This window comes from Talpa occidentalis, unplaced genomic scaffold, assembly GCF_014898055.3.
Source record: "Talpa occidentalis isolate TD23 unplaced genomic scaffold, MPIMG_talOcc4v2.1 talOcc4.12, whole genome shotgun sequence".
NCBI lineage: Eukaryota > Metazoa > Chordata > Mammalia > Eulipotyphla > Talpidae > Talpa > Talpa occidentalis.
The window spans coordinates 47,748,578-47,763,799 of record NW_023601212.1 but is presented as its reverse complement, the minus strand read 5'-3'; the positions used below and the strand labels follow the sequence as shown (position 1 = coordinate 47,763,799).

Genomic DNA, 15,222 nt, shown 5'->3' with positions numbered 1-15,222 from the left:
GGGTTCACCCCAAGTAGGTCTTGCCCGCACTTCTGCTGGGCCATCCCTGGGTCATAGGGAGGGAGACTTGCCCTTATCTGGGGTATCTGGAAAAACTGGCCCAGAGAGAAATTCAAAATGGATCTAAGGGCCAATGGGCATTCTTCATGGGGAGAGAACATCAAGGGCAGAGGGCAGCCCCATCCTCAGGTCCTGAGCTAAGACCAAATGAGGCAGGAAGAGGGTGGGCATGTTGCAGTCATTCTGGCTGTTCTGAGCAGGTGGGAACTTGCTGTTCCTGTAGTTGTGATCACCCTAGACCAGGTGTGGGAGCAAGCACTTCCTCAGGGAAGGGCTGGCACCCTTCCTCAGTTGGGGCTCTGTCAACACCATGCCCCCTACAAACAGGAAAGCCAGCATTGAAGCCAACTCTGCCTCTGGGGCATGTTCTCCTTTGGGGAAAGGCTGTCTGCGGTCAGTAGTCCTAGTACTGAGTTATAACCCAGCTGGGCTCCCACTTGGAGTGGGTAAGTCTCTGTGCTATGTGGATATATCCCCCAGTCCCATGGGGGCTCTGGACCAGCACTCAGCTTTAACAGATCCGCTGGTCTCAGAGTTTGGCTGCCCGTTAACATCCTGTCCTTGCCTTGGCAGCGAAATGGGAGCATTTCTTTTTTCCCCAGTGAAAACTATGGTGTGCAAGAGAACTGCATCATCTAGGCACTTGGCACAGTCATGGTTTGGGTTATACCTTGACTTTTGTGACAGCCTTTTCCAGGATGCAATGTCCCCTCCATCACTTCAGTTAGAACTCTGCTCCTGCAGTCAGCAGGAGATTCACTGTGTGCCCATCTCCTCCCCACCCAGTGCTTCTGAGACAGTGTGAAAATGACTTTTGACATATGCCTGTTTAGTCAAGGCCACAATGACTCGGGTTACTTTTCCCTTAGAAAATCAGTATCTCTAATGTGCTCAGTGGATCTTGAGTGAATCCATTTTGTGTATGCGTTTGCATTACCAATTTATTTTTGTGGATATTCAGTTTTAGAACTTTTTTCTCTTTTAAAAATTTCATCTAAGTACAGCATTTGCATGTACAAAGTAAAAATTACAAATTCTAGAAGGTAGGCTCAAGAAAATTAATCTCCCTCACCCATCCCCCAGAAACTAGATTCATTTCTAGTGTGTGTATATTTCCCCATCTCCTCCACCACAAGTAACTTGCATAGAGCTGCACATCATATGTGGAGGTGCCCTCTGCTGCTGCCACTTGTGCCCTGATTCTCCTGGCCACTGCATAATCCTCCACGTGAGCCATATATAGGCCATTGTAGGCTTTCTATTGGGAAGAGAATCTTTAGGTGTTGTCAGGAGGGGGATTGTTGGGTCTAAGGGCAGTGTGAGTGGTTGTGTTAGATTGTTTAGAGTTTGCTTCTCATGGGCTACTCCCTACAGGGTCAACAGTGCTCCCCAACCCTTTCCCTTCAGGCCAATAGGAAGGACTCAAAACATTTCTGATTTTCTCAGTGAAGTTTTAGTTTGCATTTTTCTTATGACTGAAGTTGAAAAATTTTTTGCATAAATCTAGGTGCCTTATGTGTCTCTTTCTGTAAACTATTCATATCATTTGCCCTATTTAAAAACACTTTTTAAAAAAGATTTATTTATTTTATGCATACAAGAACTGGGGTACAGGCCAGAGGTGTGGGGGGTGAGAGGATTCACCAGAGACAGATTGGGGAACAGAACAGGCAGACTGACTGACATACACTGCTGAAGGGGCAGCGGACGAGTCAGGAGAGGTCTGCTGCACCATGTGGGTTTCTCCTTGGCCAGGAATTGAACTCATGCTGCAGTGGCTGTGGGTAGCTTCATAGTGCTGCATCTTAACCCCTTGTGCCACCAGGGAGGCCCCTGAAAACAGTTTTGTTGAGGTACAGTTGCTACACCACAGACTGCACATTTGTTTGCTAAGTGTTACGCTGTTTACACCCGTGCAGCTGTCATCACAATGGTGGGGGCATCCATGACACATGTCCTTGTGCCTTGTCATCTCCTCAGGCAGTACTAGTCTGCTCTCTATGGAGTTTATGCTTTCTAGAAATTTATGTAGATTCAGTTTGCTCTCTTCTATGCCTAACTCCTTAGCACACCTGTTGCAATTTATTCCCGTTGTGCATGTACCCATAGTTCATGCCTCTGTACTGCTGAGTGTTCCTCCCACTGTGTAGTGATTCCTTTACTGTTTACTGAGCCCTGTACCTCTTGATGGTTTTAGAGATATTTCCAATTTGGTGTCCATGTGCAAGGCCTTCTGTGGTACCTGCTTTCATTTCTCTTGGGTAAATATAAAAAGGCACTTTTGAAGAAAGTGCCAAAACTACCTTTCACAATGGCTGCGTTGTTTCTACAGCTGGGTGAGAGTCCTGTTTCCTCCCCACCCTTACCAGTGCACAGTGGTGGTTGGTGGTGTTTTCCATGTCAGCAGCAGAAAAGCAGTAGTGGTCTGTGGATCCCACGCTGTTTCTCTGTGCTGGCCTCTGTGTATGTATGTGCCTTTTGTGTTTCTTAGTGATGTATTTGAATCTGTGGCCATTTGTTGGTTACATCGTTTGCTAATTAATGAAATTTGAGAATTCATTCTATATTCGTGGTACAAGTCCTTCATCAGATGTGAAATTTGCAGATTTTTCTTCTAATCTGTCACTTGTCTCATTCTGGCAGTGACTTCTGAGGGATGGAAGTTCTAATCTTTGTGCTTTTCATTATTGGGCTTTTTCTTCCTTAATTTATAAGAGCTCTTTTCTGTACTGTAGCTATATCCATTTCCTTCTTCATTTGTCATTTTTTTTACTTTGGTGCATGGCATGGTCTACAATGCATAAGTGTTTTATGTAGTCATATTCCTGAGTTTTTTCCCTTTTTTGCATCTGTATATAAAGTCATAGAAAGAATCTCTCCACACTAGGTTATAAAGACACTTTTATGTTTTCTTCTAAAACTCCTGTGACTTGGTTTTTACGTTTCCATGCCCAGTCTGTGTGGTGTTATTTGGGAGCAGAGGGTACAGCTTGGATCCAATTTAAGTATTTTTCTAAAGCTTCCCAGTTGTGTTGACACCATTCATTAAAAGATTATTTTTTCATAGTGGTGTTTGAGAGGCCAACTCCATCAGAAACTGTGTCTCTAGTCTTTCTCCTGATCTGTGTCCAGGGAATGAATGGACTGTTACCACACTGTTTTAACTGCAGAGGCTTTCTCGCCTATACTCCTTGAAGGGCTAGAGCCCCTCGTTGAGCTTGTGCACAGTTACCCCAGATATATTTGTATGTTTATTTTTCTGTATAAATTCTGGAACCACCCTGTTCAGATCCAGGAAAAAAAAAATGATGCTTTTATTGGGATGTTTGTACAATAATATGTAAATTGGGGGAGAAAGACGCCTTTACCAGGTTGAGTTGTCCTGTCCAGGAACAAGGGCTATCTTCCTTTGCTCCAAGGAGGTCTGGTGTCTTGAGCGTGTTTTGGTTTCTCACAGCAGCCATGCATGCCCCCAACCGTGCCTTTTGGTCTAGGTGACAGTGGGACTCCTCATTGACACCACCTGCTCACAGAATCTTTGTTGGACATGGACCAGGAAGTACTATGGCGACATACCTTCCCTGGTGTGTGAGAGAGGCCAGAGCCCCAGTGAGTAGGCTGCAATGTGCCTGGTGCCCAATAGTGTGGTGACCAGACCTGTGACTGCCATGGAACTCATCCAGGGACCTCAGTTGTTCCTACACCAAAACAGTTAGGTTCCTGTGTAAAGTTACTAATACTCCTCAAACTATGTCTTGAAAAGAGATATACCATCAGCCTTACTGGTAGAAAGAGGACCTGGTATTGTCTCCTCTGTCCCACCCCAACTTTGTGGACCTGGCTGACAGTTTCAGCAAATAAGGATCTTCAGAGGACACTCAGGGTAACTGGTATCTTTCATTTACCCCAGGTTCCTACATGACCAAAATAGCTCAGCTTTCAAATTCTATCGCAAGAAAGTATTTGAGCTGTGCCCGTCAATTTGTTTTACATCGTCTTCGCTGAGCCTCCACACTGGCGAGCACACTGAACGTCAGGAGAGTGCCCTGGACCCTGGGGAAGAGGAAGGAGAATCTGAGGATGAGCACCCCCATCAAGAGACTGAGCTGGAGAGCCCAGAGTTGATGCCTGAGGAGGAAGAGGATGAGGAAGAGGAGGGGGAGGGGGAGGAGGAGGAGGAGGAAGATGAAGATGAGGAGGGGGGTGAAGAAGCCCCTGCTCCTGGAAGGGCATCCAGGCTGGGAGGTGCCACCAAGTCCGACGGTAGTCTCCCTGCTGATGGCTTCCCTAGTGAGATGACTGAGGATGGCCCAGCAGGTGCACCTGCCCTATCACAGACTGCCTCGGGGGCCTGCTTCCCCAGGAAGAGGGTCAGCAGCAAGTCACTGAAGGTTGGCATGATTCCAGCTCCCAAGAGGCTGTGCCTCATCCAGGAACCCAAAGGTAAGTGCTTGGTAGCATGCTGGACGCCCACACAGACTCCACAGGACTGAGGAGGGGTCAGGTTGCTGGGTAGAGAACAGTGGGAACCTGGACTGTTGTGAAGAATTTAGCAGCACTTGGCTGCTAAAAAAATAACTGGCTCATTTATTACTCCTCTCTATTGTTCTAACAGCAGCCTGGACATTACGTCCCAGTCTTCTCAGTGCCAGTGCAACATGGGGTTCTGTGTGCTTGTTTTAGTCTAAAACCATCCTAGTGGTTCAGCATGTGAACCTCCATTCCATTCAAATCAGTGCCAGGGAAATGTGGCTGGATTAGTCTGTGGCTTTTGTGCCCCCATACTGCTGGGGTTTCCACTGTTGCTCAAAGTCCAGTGGAGAACCCTAGCCCTAGAGGGAAAGGACAGGCTGTCTCAGCCATTTCCTGCATATGACCATGTGGGTACCTGACTGAGCTTCCGGAAGATCTAGGGTAGTAATATCCTACTCCTATAGTGACAAGAAGCAGGAGGACAACAGTGTGAGATTAAGTACAGTTAATGGCCAAGTGCTTCCTGCTGTGCCTGCCCTGACCATGGAAAGCCATTCCCCTGCCCTCTTGGGAGAGGGACCAGTAGTTGAGGTAAAGCAGTAAAACTGCACGTTTTCTAATGCACAGTTGGAGTTTTGGCAAATATGTGCAGGTGTGGCCCCACCACTGCAGTAAACTGGAGCCATCCTTAAAAAGTACCTCTGTCCCTCTGCAATCCCCCTTCTCACCCACCCTGGTGACCACTGACCATTCTTTGGCCTTTTTTACCTTTTTTTCACTGTTAGTGGAATTACATTGTGTATAACCTTTTTTGATAGACTGCCAGGGGCCTAGATTGTTCCTTGTGCTCCCATCCACCCAGGTTTCTCTGCAGAGCAAGATCTTGGCCCTCTTTAGCACAAGACTGATGCTGGGAAACCTGCACGTGAGGCACTGTGAACAGCGCTCCTGTCTCCTGTGTATTAGACACTGGACTCAGGTTCACTCCCGACTCTTGGTGTAGTTTCTCCCCATGGCTTGTGTTTGTGGTGAATTGCCAACTGTTCAGCCCCTTGGCCCCTCAGCACTTGTCTTGGGTATTGACAGTGGCCAGAATACTGTTGAGGGTGACCTCATGGGGAATAGTGAGGTTCTTTATTTTGTAAGCTCTCATTTCTTTCATTGAGTGGATGAAAAGACAAAACTGCATCTCTCCCTTCATCAAAAATAATGTGAATCAGTCAACAGCATGTGATTTTTTGGGGGAAGAGTTGTATGGACTTTGTTTATCAATGAAATAGTCCCAGAGAACTTAAGAGGTACAGATTGCACATAGTTTATTCAGCAAAGTGTGTGTATCCAGTCACGGAAAATGATCCATGTCTTGGGCCCTTCATTAGAACCATTCAGATGGACTTTCCAAGTGCAAAGTGACAGCCCTTGGTGGCACCCGCATGTTCAGTTTCTGCTGCACCTCTGTGGCCATGAGGTTCCTGAGAGGCCTGATGGTGTGCTTGTAGCCGCCTTCTGCAGGCAAAATTGCAACCTGATTTTCCCTCTAAAGTGGTGGAGAGTATATACATGTCTTATTTGTGTGTCTTTCAGTTCACGAACCAGTTCGTATTGCCTATGACAGGCCTCGGGGTCGTCCTGTGTCCAAAAAAAAGGTGAGCTTGATGATTTGAAAGTCCTATACGTGATGTAGTCAATTAGGACTTACTGGGCTCAAAAGGTCACTGTGACCTGTGACTATGTTGTATCATACCCTACACTGGGGTCAATATGTAAAGCATTACAAGCAACCTTTTCTCCAGTGACCACTTTTGGCCTTTGCTCTGCACAGAACCCAGGAGGGTGGGTATTAGTCCATTTAACAAATGATTGAGACCAGGGCGGAGGTGGAGGTGGGGCGGGGGGAGGCGTGGGGTTTGAAGAATTGGATAAGGTGCTATCTCAGCCATGGAGAAGTTCTTTGATTATGGTGAAGAGCGCTCTGCTTTGCTGGCAGGCCTAGCACTTGTGTGTTCCTCAGCATTCACAACCCCTATGCACCAGGCCCCGTCTGCTCCCAGAAGGCAGCAGTGAACAGGGCCCAGAATAACAGAGGTGAGTGAGGGGTGCTTTGGGTGCAGAGAAGCAGTTGATGGGAGGTGAGGGGAACCGAGCTCACATAATCTCTGCAGATGAACGACATCAGCATTGTGATCCCTTCTCAGGGAGAGGCCCTCAAGGACCATAGTAGGGCCTTTTGGGCAGAAAACATGACAGGATGGCACTGCCATTGGCTTAAATGGGGAGGCCCCCTGTGGATTATGTCATTGGAAGAAGATGGGGTACACTACATATGGTCAGGCAGATACTTGTGGGGCAAGTGAGGTCACCAGGACATGTGCAGAGGATTTTAGGTCCTTAGAGGTCAGAGAGCTGAACGAGGCACTGAGGCAGTGACACAGAGAGTTAGTCTTAGCCCCATTATGAGAAGGAGGAGGAAATTTCCTGCTCCCACAACTTGAAACGCAAACCAGTATACTAACTTTTAAGTGCAGCAGCACCCATCTGTGGTCTGGCTGAGGAGCCACTCTCAGTGTAAAGTGGAGCAGCCTCAACTACCCTGCAGGGAGTGAAATACCCTGAGAGTTGAAGGAAACTTGTGAACCCCTGATGTCCTGCACACTGAGGTCTCCAGAGGCAACTGCTTGCAGGAGGAGGCATCCACCCAGCTCCCTGGCTTCCAAGCATGGCCTTTCTCCAGGACATCGTCAGGGTGACTGCTAGAAACAAATTGAGTACCCAGAATGGTCTGTCCAGGCCAAGCTGCTTTCCCAAAGGGGCTCAGCCCTGCTATCTGAGACCCATGACCAGTCTTTCCCTTCCCCACCTGCTCTGGGGCAGGAGGGCATGACAGAGACCCCATGTCATCTCAGTGGGCATATTCTAGCTCCTCTCTTCTGATGGCAAGGGGTTCCAGGGCTGGCAGCTCCTGCCTATCATTCCCTAGCCCTTGGCCTGTGCACTCTCCTGGACAGCTGTTTGTCTCTCTTCTTCCTCAGCTAACAGCATGACACCTGCCTGAGTCCTTGTCTGCCTTGCTAGATACCCTGCAGGCTTATTTCACCCACACCAGTAACCTGTATACACACATACATGGACATCCACATGTACAAACTCCTTCAGGTGTACTTCTCTACATATGGATGAACTTGTTTACAATTCCCTTTCTAGGGGAAGACTGGGTAGTGGAAGGGCCTGTGCAGATGAGTCAGGAGGCTTTGGGGTGTCAGTGCCAGGCCCTGCAAGGGCAAACCTTTATCTTAGGTGCTTCTCTGCAGTCGCTTGCACCCTCTTCTCTCTCCTCAGAAACCCAAGGACTTTGACTTTGCCCAGCAGAAGCTGACTGACAAGAACCTAGGGTTCCAGATGCTGCAGAAGATGGGCTGGAAAGAGGGCCATGGCCTGGGCTCCTGCGGGAAGGGCATCAGGGAGCCCGTCAGTGTGTACGACAGGCGCTGGGCGGGTGGGGGGTGCCAAAGCTTTCTGTGGGATTCTGGCCCAATACCTTTAACCTGTAGCCTGGTTCTTGGTTTCTGTACATTGAGCATGGCTTCAAACTGGCAGTTTTTTCCTCTTTAACAAAGGTGTTGTTAGGTGAGATGAGAGCGATTGTTTACACGTGACGTTCTCATAGACTCAAATTGGCTTTGTGTTTGGGCCACATTTGAGTGGTGGTTCTGGTTAGTTACACCAACAACCACTTTCCCTTTTCTGAGACCTTGAGCAACTAGCCAAACTGGGAGAATGTGGCCCAGGGTTTAAGCCTTATTAACATCCAGCAGGCATTTCATTAATACCAAGCTTTGCACCTGCTGGGGGGGTTTCTGCTGTAATTGGGCTCTGAGCACACTCTCAGGTCTGCATACCTACACAGGTGAGTACCCCTTGTTCCCCTTTGCTGTCACTGTGTGTCCTCTGGTGACCAGACTCTGGGCTTGGTGTCACTAACACTCTGTTTTGCCCCTCAGGGGAACTGCCTCAGAAGGGGAGGGGTTGGGTGCTGATGGACAGGAGCACAAAGAAGACACATTTGACGTGTTCCGTCAGCGGATGATGCAGATGTACAGACACAAACGGGCAAACAAATAGGTATGCGTGTAAGCTGCATGGAGGCATGTGCCTGAGCTGATGTTTCTTCCCAAACTAGTGTTCCCTGTACCCCAAAATGCCAACAGAAAAACACATCGAAAACTTCTCTGTAGGAAATAAAAGGAGTCTTTGGATGCAGATGTGCCTCACTCTCAGTGTCCAGGTTTGGCTGAAGGAGTGAGCCCCATACTTCCCAAGCATAATTGCTGTACCTGTCAGCAAGGCCTAGGAGCAAGGCTCCTGGGCTGGACCGCATGCAGCTATCCATGGAAACAGGCGGCCACGCGTGTGGCCTTCCATCCTGCAAGTGTGAGGGCGAGCTGGAGGATGACACTTTGCTAACTCCCTTTCTGAGGGTCTTCAGATTCTTTTCCTTCAAGTGTGGGTATATAACTCATCATCTTTCACCTCTCTTTTTAGTTGCCCTTCCCAACCATCATTTCCAACTCCATTTTGAACAAAATCATTCTCTCCCTGAATAGATCAAAACCATTGGTGAGAAAGATCAGGCTTGAAGCAGCAATTACTCTTAAAACGTCAGCTCTGCCCGGATCTGCCCTGGAACCAGTGCCCACATACGGTTTGGTGTGTACCAGAGACAATTGTCTGCAGTTTATCGTGTGGGTTTTCCTCTGACTATACTTTTTCTTAGAGAAAGAAAGAATGCATCATTTCCAATCTGCTTCTGCCCTTCCTCTCCCCCATGTGCCTTTGCAGCAGATCCCTCTGGATCTGCCATGACCCCTCAAAGGCAGCGCTGCCCAGGGGCACACCAGGGCTCTCAGTGCCCAGGAACCAGCTGTGCAGCCTTCCCGACCAGAAGTCTCTGTCAGTGCCTTTAGACCATAGTTAGATCTGTTGTCTTATTCTCTAGGAGGTGAGCAGAATAGAGATGGGGAATAGCTAACTGTGCCCTGGGACCACCACCTGTTGGCTAGAGCACTGAGGCCCCTTGAACAAGGGAGATACTCAGTTGACAAATGTGGTGTTTATGAAGTCTCTTAAATACCTTCCAAGAGACTGAGACATACTTTAGCAGCAATATGATTTAGCTCTGTTCAGTGGGGAGTAATTGTTAAACTATGAAACTTTTCATGTCTTTTTGGAATCCACATAGCAAGCTGCAGTTTGATTTCTTTTACCCACATATGGAGTGTCTGCTGTAATGGGGGGAGGGGTGTGAACTCCTCAGGACTCTTCGTTTTCTGCACGTGTGGCAGTGTAGAGACTTGTTTTATTAGGGCCTTTGTGCGAAGCAGAAAGCATTCTCTCGGGGTAGGCTCTGCAGCTGTTTGCTATTTCAAGGCATATGATTGCCACCCCTTCTAGCTTCTTGTAGCAAACATGCGGAATCCTTGGGCTTTTGGAATCTCAATCCTCATAAAGTAGCAGTGTTGAAGTTTTAAATATGTGCTAAAATTTGGAAAACTTGGGATCCTGCTGATAACAGTTTAGGGAACGCAGCAGTGAGTTACCATGTCGGCTGCTGTTACTGGCTCTTAAGAAAATCTTACTTTCTCAAAGCCACTGGCCTCCCACTGTCTTCTGTCTGGTCTGTGTCCTGAGCCCTTGGTCACAGGCCTGTGCCACCTCCCTTTTCAGGAGCAGCCTAGGAACTGTGCTTGCTTCCGGTCTCTTCCATTTGGCAGTCAGCACATCGATATTGCCCTGGACCTGACTCATCTGCAGGGGCGGTGAGGTTTGGGGGAACCACAGCTATGGGGCACTTCTGCTCTCTTCTCTCCTGATTCTTCCTGTAGCCTTCCATGTTGTCAGTGGTCAGGAACCACGGAATTCTTTGGCTCTTTCTCTAACTCTATCATGTTTGCTCTGTTCTCATAATGTTCATTGTTGACTTTCTCCACTTTTATTTAAAAGTCAGATGTTTTAGGAAATCCTGGTATATGAACCCTGTCCCCACAGCCTCCTGCCACCCCTCCTCTTGGGGACACTTGCTTTGCGCTGACAGTGAGAACCTTTGGCAGATGTCAGAGGAAACACTCCCTTGAGCCTGCAAAGTCCTGCCAGCACCAGGTGGTGCCTTGCCTGTGAATTGGACAACCAGGTGGTGAAGGCACGGCAGGGAGCCAGGAGGCATACCTGTGTCCTGCTGGCTGTCGGCCAGAGGCCAGCGCACTGCCCTTTGCAGGAGCCTGGTGCAAGCATGTGTGTGGTTGCAAGACCTTGTCAAAGTCACAGTGTTTTTTCTGTCATTCTAGTTCCAGGGTCTTCCGTGAGGACGACAGGCATCCGGAAAGTGCTAACTCACCACTTTGGGTGCTTACTGTCTCTGGCTTGTTTCCATCACTGGAAATCACATAGAGAATTTTAGCATTTTTGGTCCTTGGTAAAACCTAGAAGACATTTGTGATGTTACAAAATGGAAGTTTTTGGGTTTTTTTAATCTCAGAAGTTGTGAATGTTGTTAATCACTTAGTTGCAATAAATGTAGTAGAAACCCAATTTTCATGATCTCCATTGATGTATTTTGAAAATCAGACCAGTATGGGAATACGTGGTAGGTGTTATGGGGCCACCGTGGAGCCAGGTAACATGTTCTAGGGCATGCCCTCTGCCTGCCCGGGGACCTTGCTGACAGATTCACAACAGTCACCAGCCTTGCCAGGCTGTTTCAGAGAGCAGATTTGACCACGACCAAGCATAGGGAGGTCGCATCCTGTTGGAGAGATAGGGTGTCTACCGCTGGGTGTCAAGATGTGGGAGTTCTGCTCCTTAAGACTTCCCCACTGCCAGGATCATGACTCCATGATGAGGATCTGGCCCATGGGGCATCCTTCTGCTCCCACGTGCTCCTAGCCTGTGTGATCCCTCCACCAGCAGCCCCTCGCCTGGCCCTTCAGTGAGGAGTGAGGCGCAGGGCACAGTAACGGAGCAAGCCTGACACCCATGGACCTGGTGGGGCCCCCACTTGAGCATGGCATGACAGGAAGGAGCCAGGGCTCCTTGGGACCTCCTCCCTGCTCTGTCCCCAGGACCCTCAGGAGTGGCAGGGACCCATGACCATGATCTTCCCATACATCTGCTTCCATCTTCCAAGGGCTGGTCTCTGCTGTCGCTCACTTCCTGAGAAAGTCCCCTGCTCCCTCCTGGAGAATACAGGTCATGCCACCTCAGGCCTCAGGTTCCCCTCTGCAGTTGGAGGATTTCTTCAGTTTGGAAGAAAAGTTTCCTCCTTTGTGATTCAGGACTACCCACTCTTTGTCCGGGAGGGCTCTGCCCTCCCTAGCCTCTTAGCACTGAGCTGTGATGCGTGTGTGTGTACACAGTCATCTGTGTTTTAATACATGCAAACATGACTGTTCAAGCAACACATGTATATTTTCTTTGTAAAAGATGGGGGAAAAACAACCTAAATGTATTTAGAACAAAGAACAGTTTCCCCCTTCTCACTTCCACATACCAATAAAGTGAAATGGATAAAATATCACACCAGAAACTTTCTTCCTCACACACTGGAGGTCCTGCAGCCCCTCCACAGGGTGGACTCCCAATTGCTGTGTGAATAGTGACAGCCTACTCACACAGAAGACACGGAAGTGTGTACTCTGTGAAAATACCTTCCCGCCCATGGCACTGGTCTGGGATCTGTAAGATGTATAAACAGGCGTGTTCTAGCTGGAGCCCTTAATGCAACAGCACAACTGCACATTCTATTCTACAGTGACTTTTTTTCACTTAAAAATGTACATATGTCTACGATGGGCTGTTACTTACACAAGCCTGCTCCTGTTGCCACGGGGCTGTTCCTAAGCTTTAGCTCCTACATTCGAGAACTCTTGTTTATAAAGACCCAATGGATCCTCCCCACAGTCTCCCCCATTCCTGACCCCTTCATGGCATTTCTGTGCCATTCAACTTTGGCTGCAGCCTGCCAGTGACCACATTTGCCCAACTGTGCCTGTGGGAGCTATGGACTGAGGAACTGCAGCTGTTCCCACCGGTGCCCACCCCTTCTCTATACTCAGGACACAGACCAGCTGACACCCCAGGTTCCCCCACCCAACATTGTTCTAGAACCTGTGTTGTAGAGGCTAGCAGTCTAAACCTGCCCTCCCTGTTGAAATACTCCCAACACCCAGTGGTCACCCATTGCCCAGCACAAGGGAATCAAGGCTGGTGTGTCTCACAACCCACCCTCCCTGGGCCATAGAGACGGGACCCTCCATGCCTCAGTTTTCTCTGTGAACCGGGGTGGAGACTTGCAGGGTTTCTATAAGACCCTCATGGAGAGGGTTTAAAGTTGATGTTTGTTCATCCTCTGTACCCTTGTCCCTGGGCCTCAGTTTCCCTTCCTGTGAAGTGGACATCCTACCTTCCACTGCCTGCCTGCTCAAGGGCAGGACCACATCTCCAAACAGCCTGCTTCAGAGACGGAAGGGATGCAAGGGTCCACTGAAGAGAAAATTGTCACCCTCCTGTGTGTTGAGGGAGTGGACAGTTGAGAGGACAAGCCAGGTGACAGTGCTTCGACTGTAGCCACTGACCTGCCAGCTGTTCCACCCTCTTGTACAGATGGGGAAATGGAAGCCCAGAAAGAAGAGTCTTGTCAAAGTCTTTGTAACTGGAATCTGTTTCCCCATTTTGGTTCAGGCTGGTAGTGTGTGGCACAGCAGCAACCTTTCCAGCTAGCTGTTGGGACTCTGGGGACAAGGTTAAGTTCCTACTCTTTTTTTTTAAATGAAGTTAAAAATTTTTATTTACTTATTCATACAAGAACTGGGGATTAAGCCAGAGGTACCAGGGGGGAGAGGGAGGATTCACCAGAGACAGAGTGGGGAGCAAAACAAGTGGATCTACTGAAACACACTGCTGAGGGGAGCAGCAGGCGAGACAGGAGAGGTCTGCTGCACCATGTGGGTATCTCCCTGGCCGGGGATCAAACTTGTGCTGCAGTGGCTGCTGATAGCTTCATAGTGCTGAGACTTAACTCCTTGCACCACCAGGGAGGCCCCTAAGTTCCTACCTTTGAATGTCATGTTGACAAGGCTGTGAATCCGTCCTCTACCATCAATGGGGATGATTCTCCACCCTGCCCCGGGTTTGTGGGACCTCCAAGACTTGCTTCCCAGGTCCTTCTCCAGGCAGCCTGCCCTACTCTCCCCAGGCCTGTACCTGACCACCTGGGCTGATGGGGCATCCTACTAACTGTCTCGTCCAGAATGGCACTTGAGGGCTGGACCCCTAAACCACCCCCCGCACAAAATAAATGTTTAATGAATGGACAATGCATATGTTGTACTAGGTGGGGCTCACCTTCGGGTAGACAGGCAGACCGAGTATAGTCCCACAGGGACATGACGTTAGATGACCCTGACCCCTGCCTTCTGGGACTCCCATCGACTTGGTTCCTAACCTAAGATTATAAAGTATGAGTTAAAGGAGCCAAAAGTGCCATTAATTGAAAGTCCCCTACTGCAGTATTTATATGCTATTTTCAAATACCGCGTTTGGTTGAATAGAAATAGAAACACAAACTCAAATATTTAAATACACAGTAATGAAAAATTCTGGAAAACTCCATATCCACATACTAAAGGGGTTCCTTTGGGAAGTGGGCTGAGCTGTAGGGGATTTCTCACTATCACCTCATACATTTCTGTGTGGTTTGAAATCTTTATTTATATGACTTTAGAGTGTCCAAAAAGTTAAGTGTTTATGAAAACATGGATGATAAACAGCCCTGGGTTCGTCTGACAGTCAAAAGAGGTCATGGGTATTGACTTCAGAATCTGGAGAACAGATTATAAACTGTGACAGAACTGAGTGTCAGTGGCCTTTCTGGATTCAAATCCAGTGGAGACCTGACCACTTCTCAGTGGAGAAACTGAGGCCAGGGTTGGCCTGATTCCAAATCCAGATCCTAGACACCAGCATTTCCAGTTGGTTTCATATGGTTTCAAAGCTTCTCATCCACACATGCACTAAAAATGCTCAAGCAGGGTCTCCCCGGTGGCGCAGCGGTTGAGTGCTGGGTTGCGAAGCTGCCCGCAGCCTCTGCAGCACTGGTTCGATCCCTGGCTGCTCCCCGGCCACTGGAGGAGGGTCCCACATGGCGCACAGACCTCTCCTGCCGCCCACTGCTCCCCTCAGCAGTGTACATCAGTCCTCCTGCCTGCTCTGCTCCCCACTCTGGCTCTGGTGAATTCTCTCACCCTCCTGCGCTTTTGACTGTACCCAGTGCTTGTATAAATAAATAAATAAATAAATAAATAAATAAATAAATAAATAAATCTTTTAAAAAAAAAATAAAAAAATAAAAATGCTCAAGCAACTAAAAATGCACGCGTGTGCAACATTCACACACCCATACATGTGTACCACACACATGCATACACACAGACGTGCACACGCGGACTCAAAGACATACACACATGCCCACGTGCATGTGCACAAACACAAGAGATGTGCGTGCACATATGAACACCCACCTGAGTCACACACATGGGCATATACAGACACGCGTGCTGCCCTTTCTATCTCTCAAGCCCATCAAGGCTCTGGGAAACCTTCACTCAGGATTCCAGCTGACCTTGAATCTGATAGCTGCTT

General features: G+C 48.5%; 1 protein-coding gene across 7 annotated transcripts in view; it reads left to right on the top strand.

Moving 5' to 3' along the window:
- Positions 1–11,119, top strand: part of SUGP2 (SURP and G-patch domain containing 2) — a 29,148-nt gene extending 18,029 nt beyond the window's left edge. For 5 of the 7 annotated variants that reach the window (XM_037506218.2, XM_054693390.1, XM_037506214.2 and 2 more), the window contains exons 7-10: positions 3,971–4,503; positions 6,118–6,179; positions 7,870–8,006; positions 8,532–11,119. In XM_037506218.2, the coding sequence (XP_037362115.1) occupies positions 3,971–4,503; positions 6,118–6,179; positions 7,870–8,006; positions 8,532–8,652 (853 nt within the window). In that variant the 3' untranslated portion in view covers positions 8,653–11,119. The remainder of the gene's footprint in view (positions 1–3,970; positions 4,504–6,117; positions 6,180–7,869; positions 8,007–8,531) is intronic. The other 2 variants (XM_037506215.2, XM_037506216.2) reach the window with 2 other exon arrangements.
- The last annotated feature ends 4,103 nt before the right edge of the window (positions 11,120–15,222 follow it).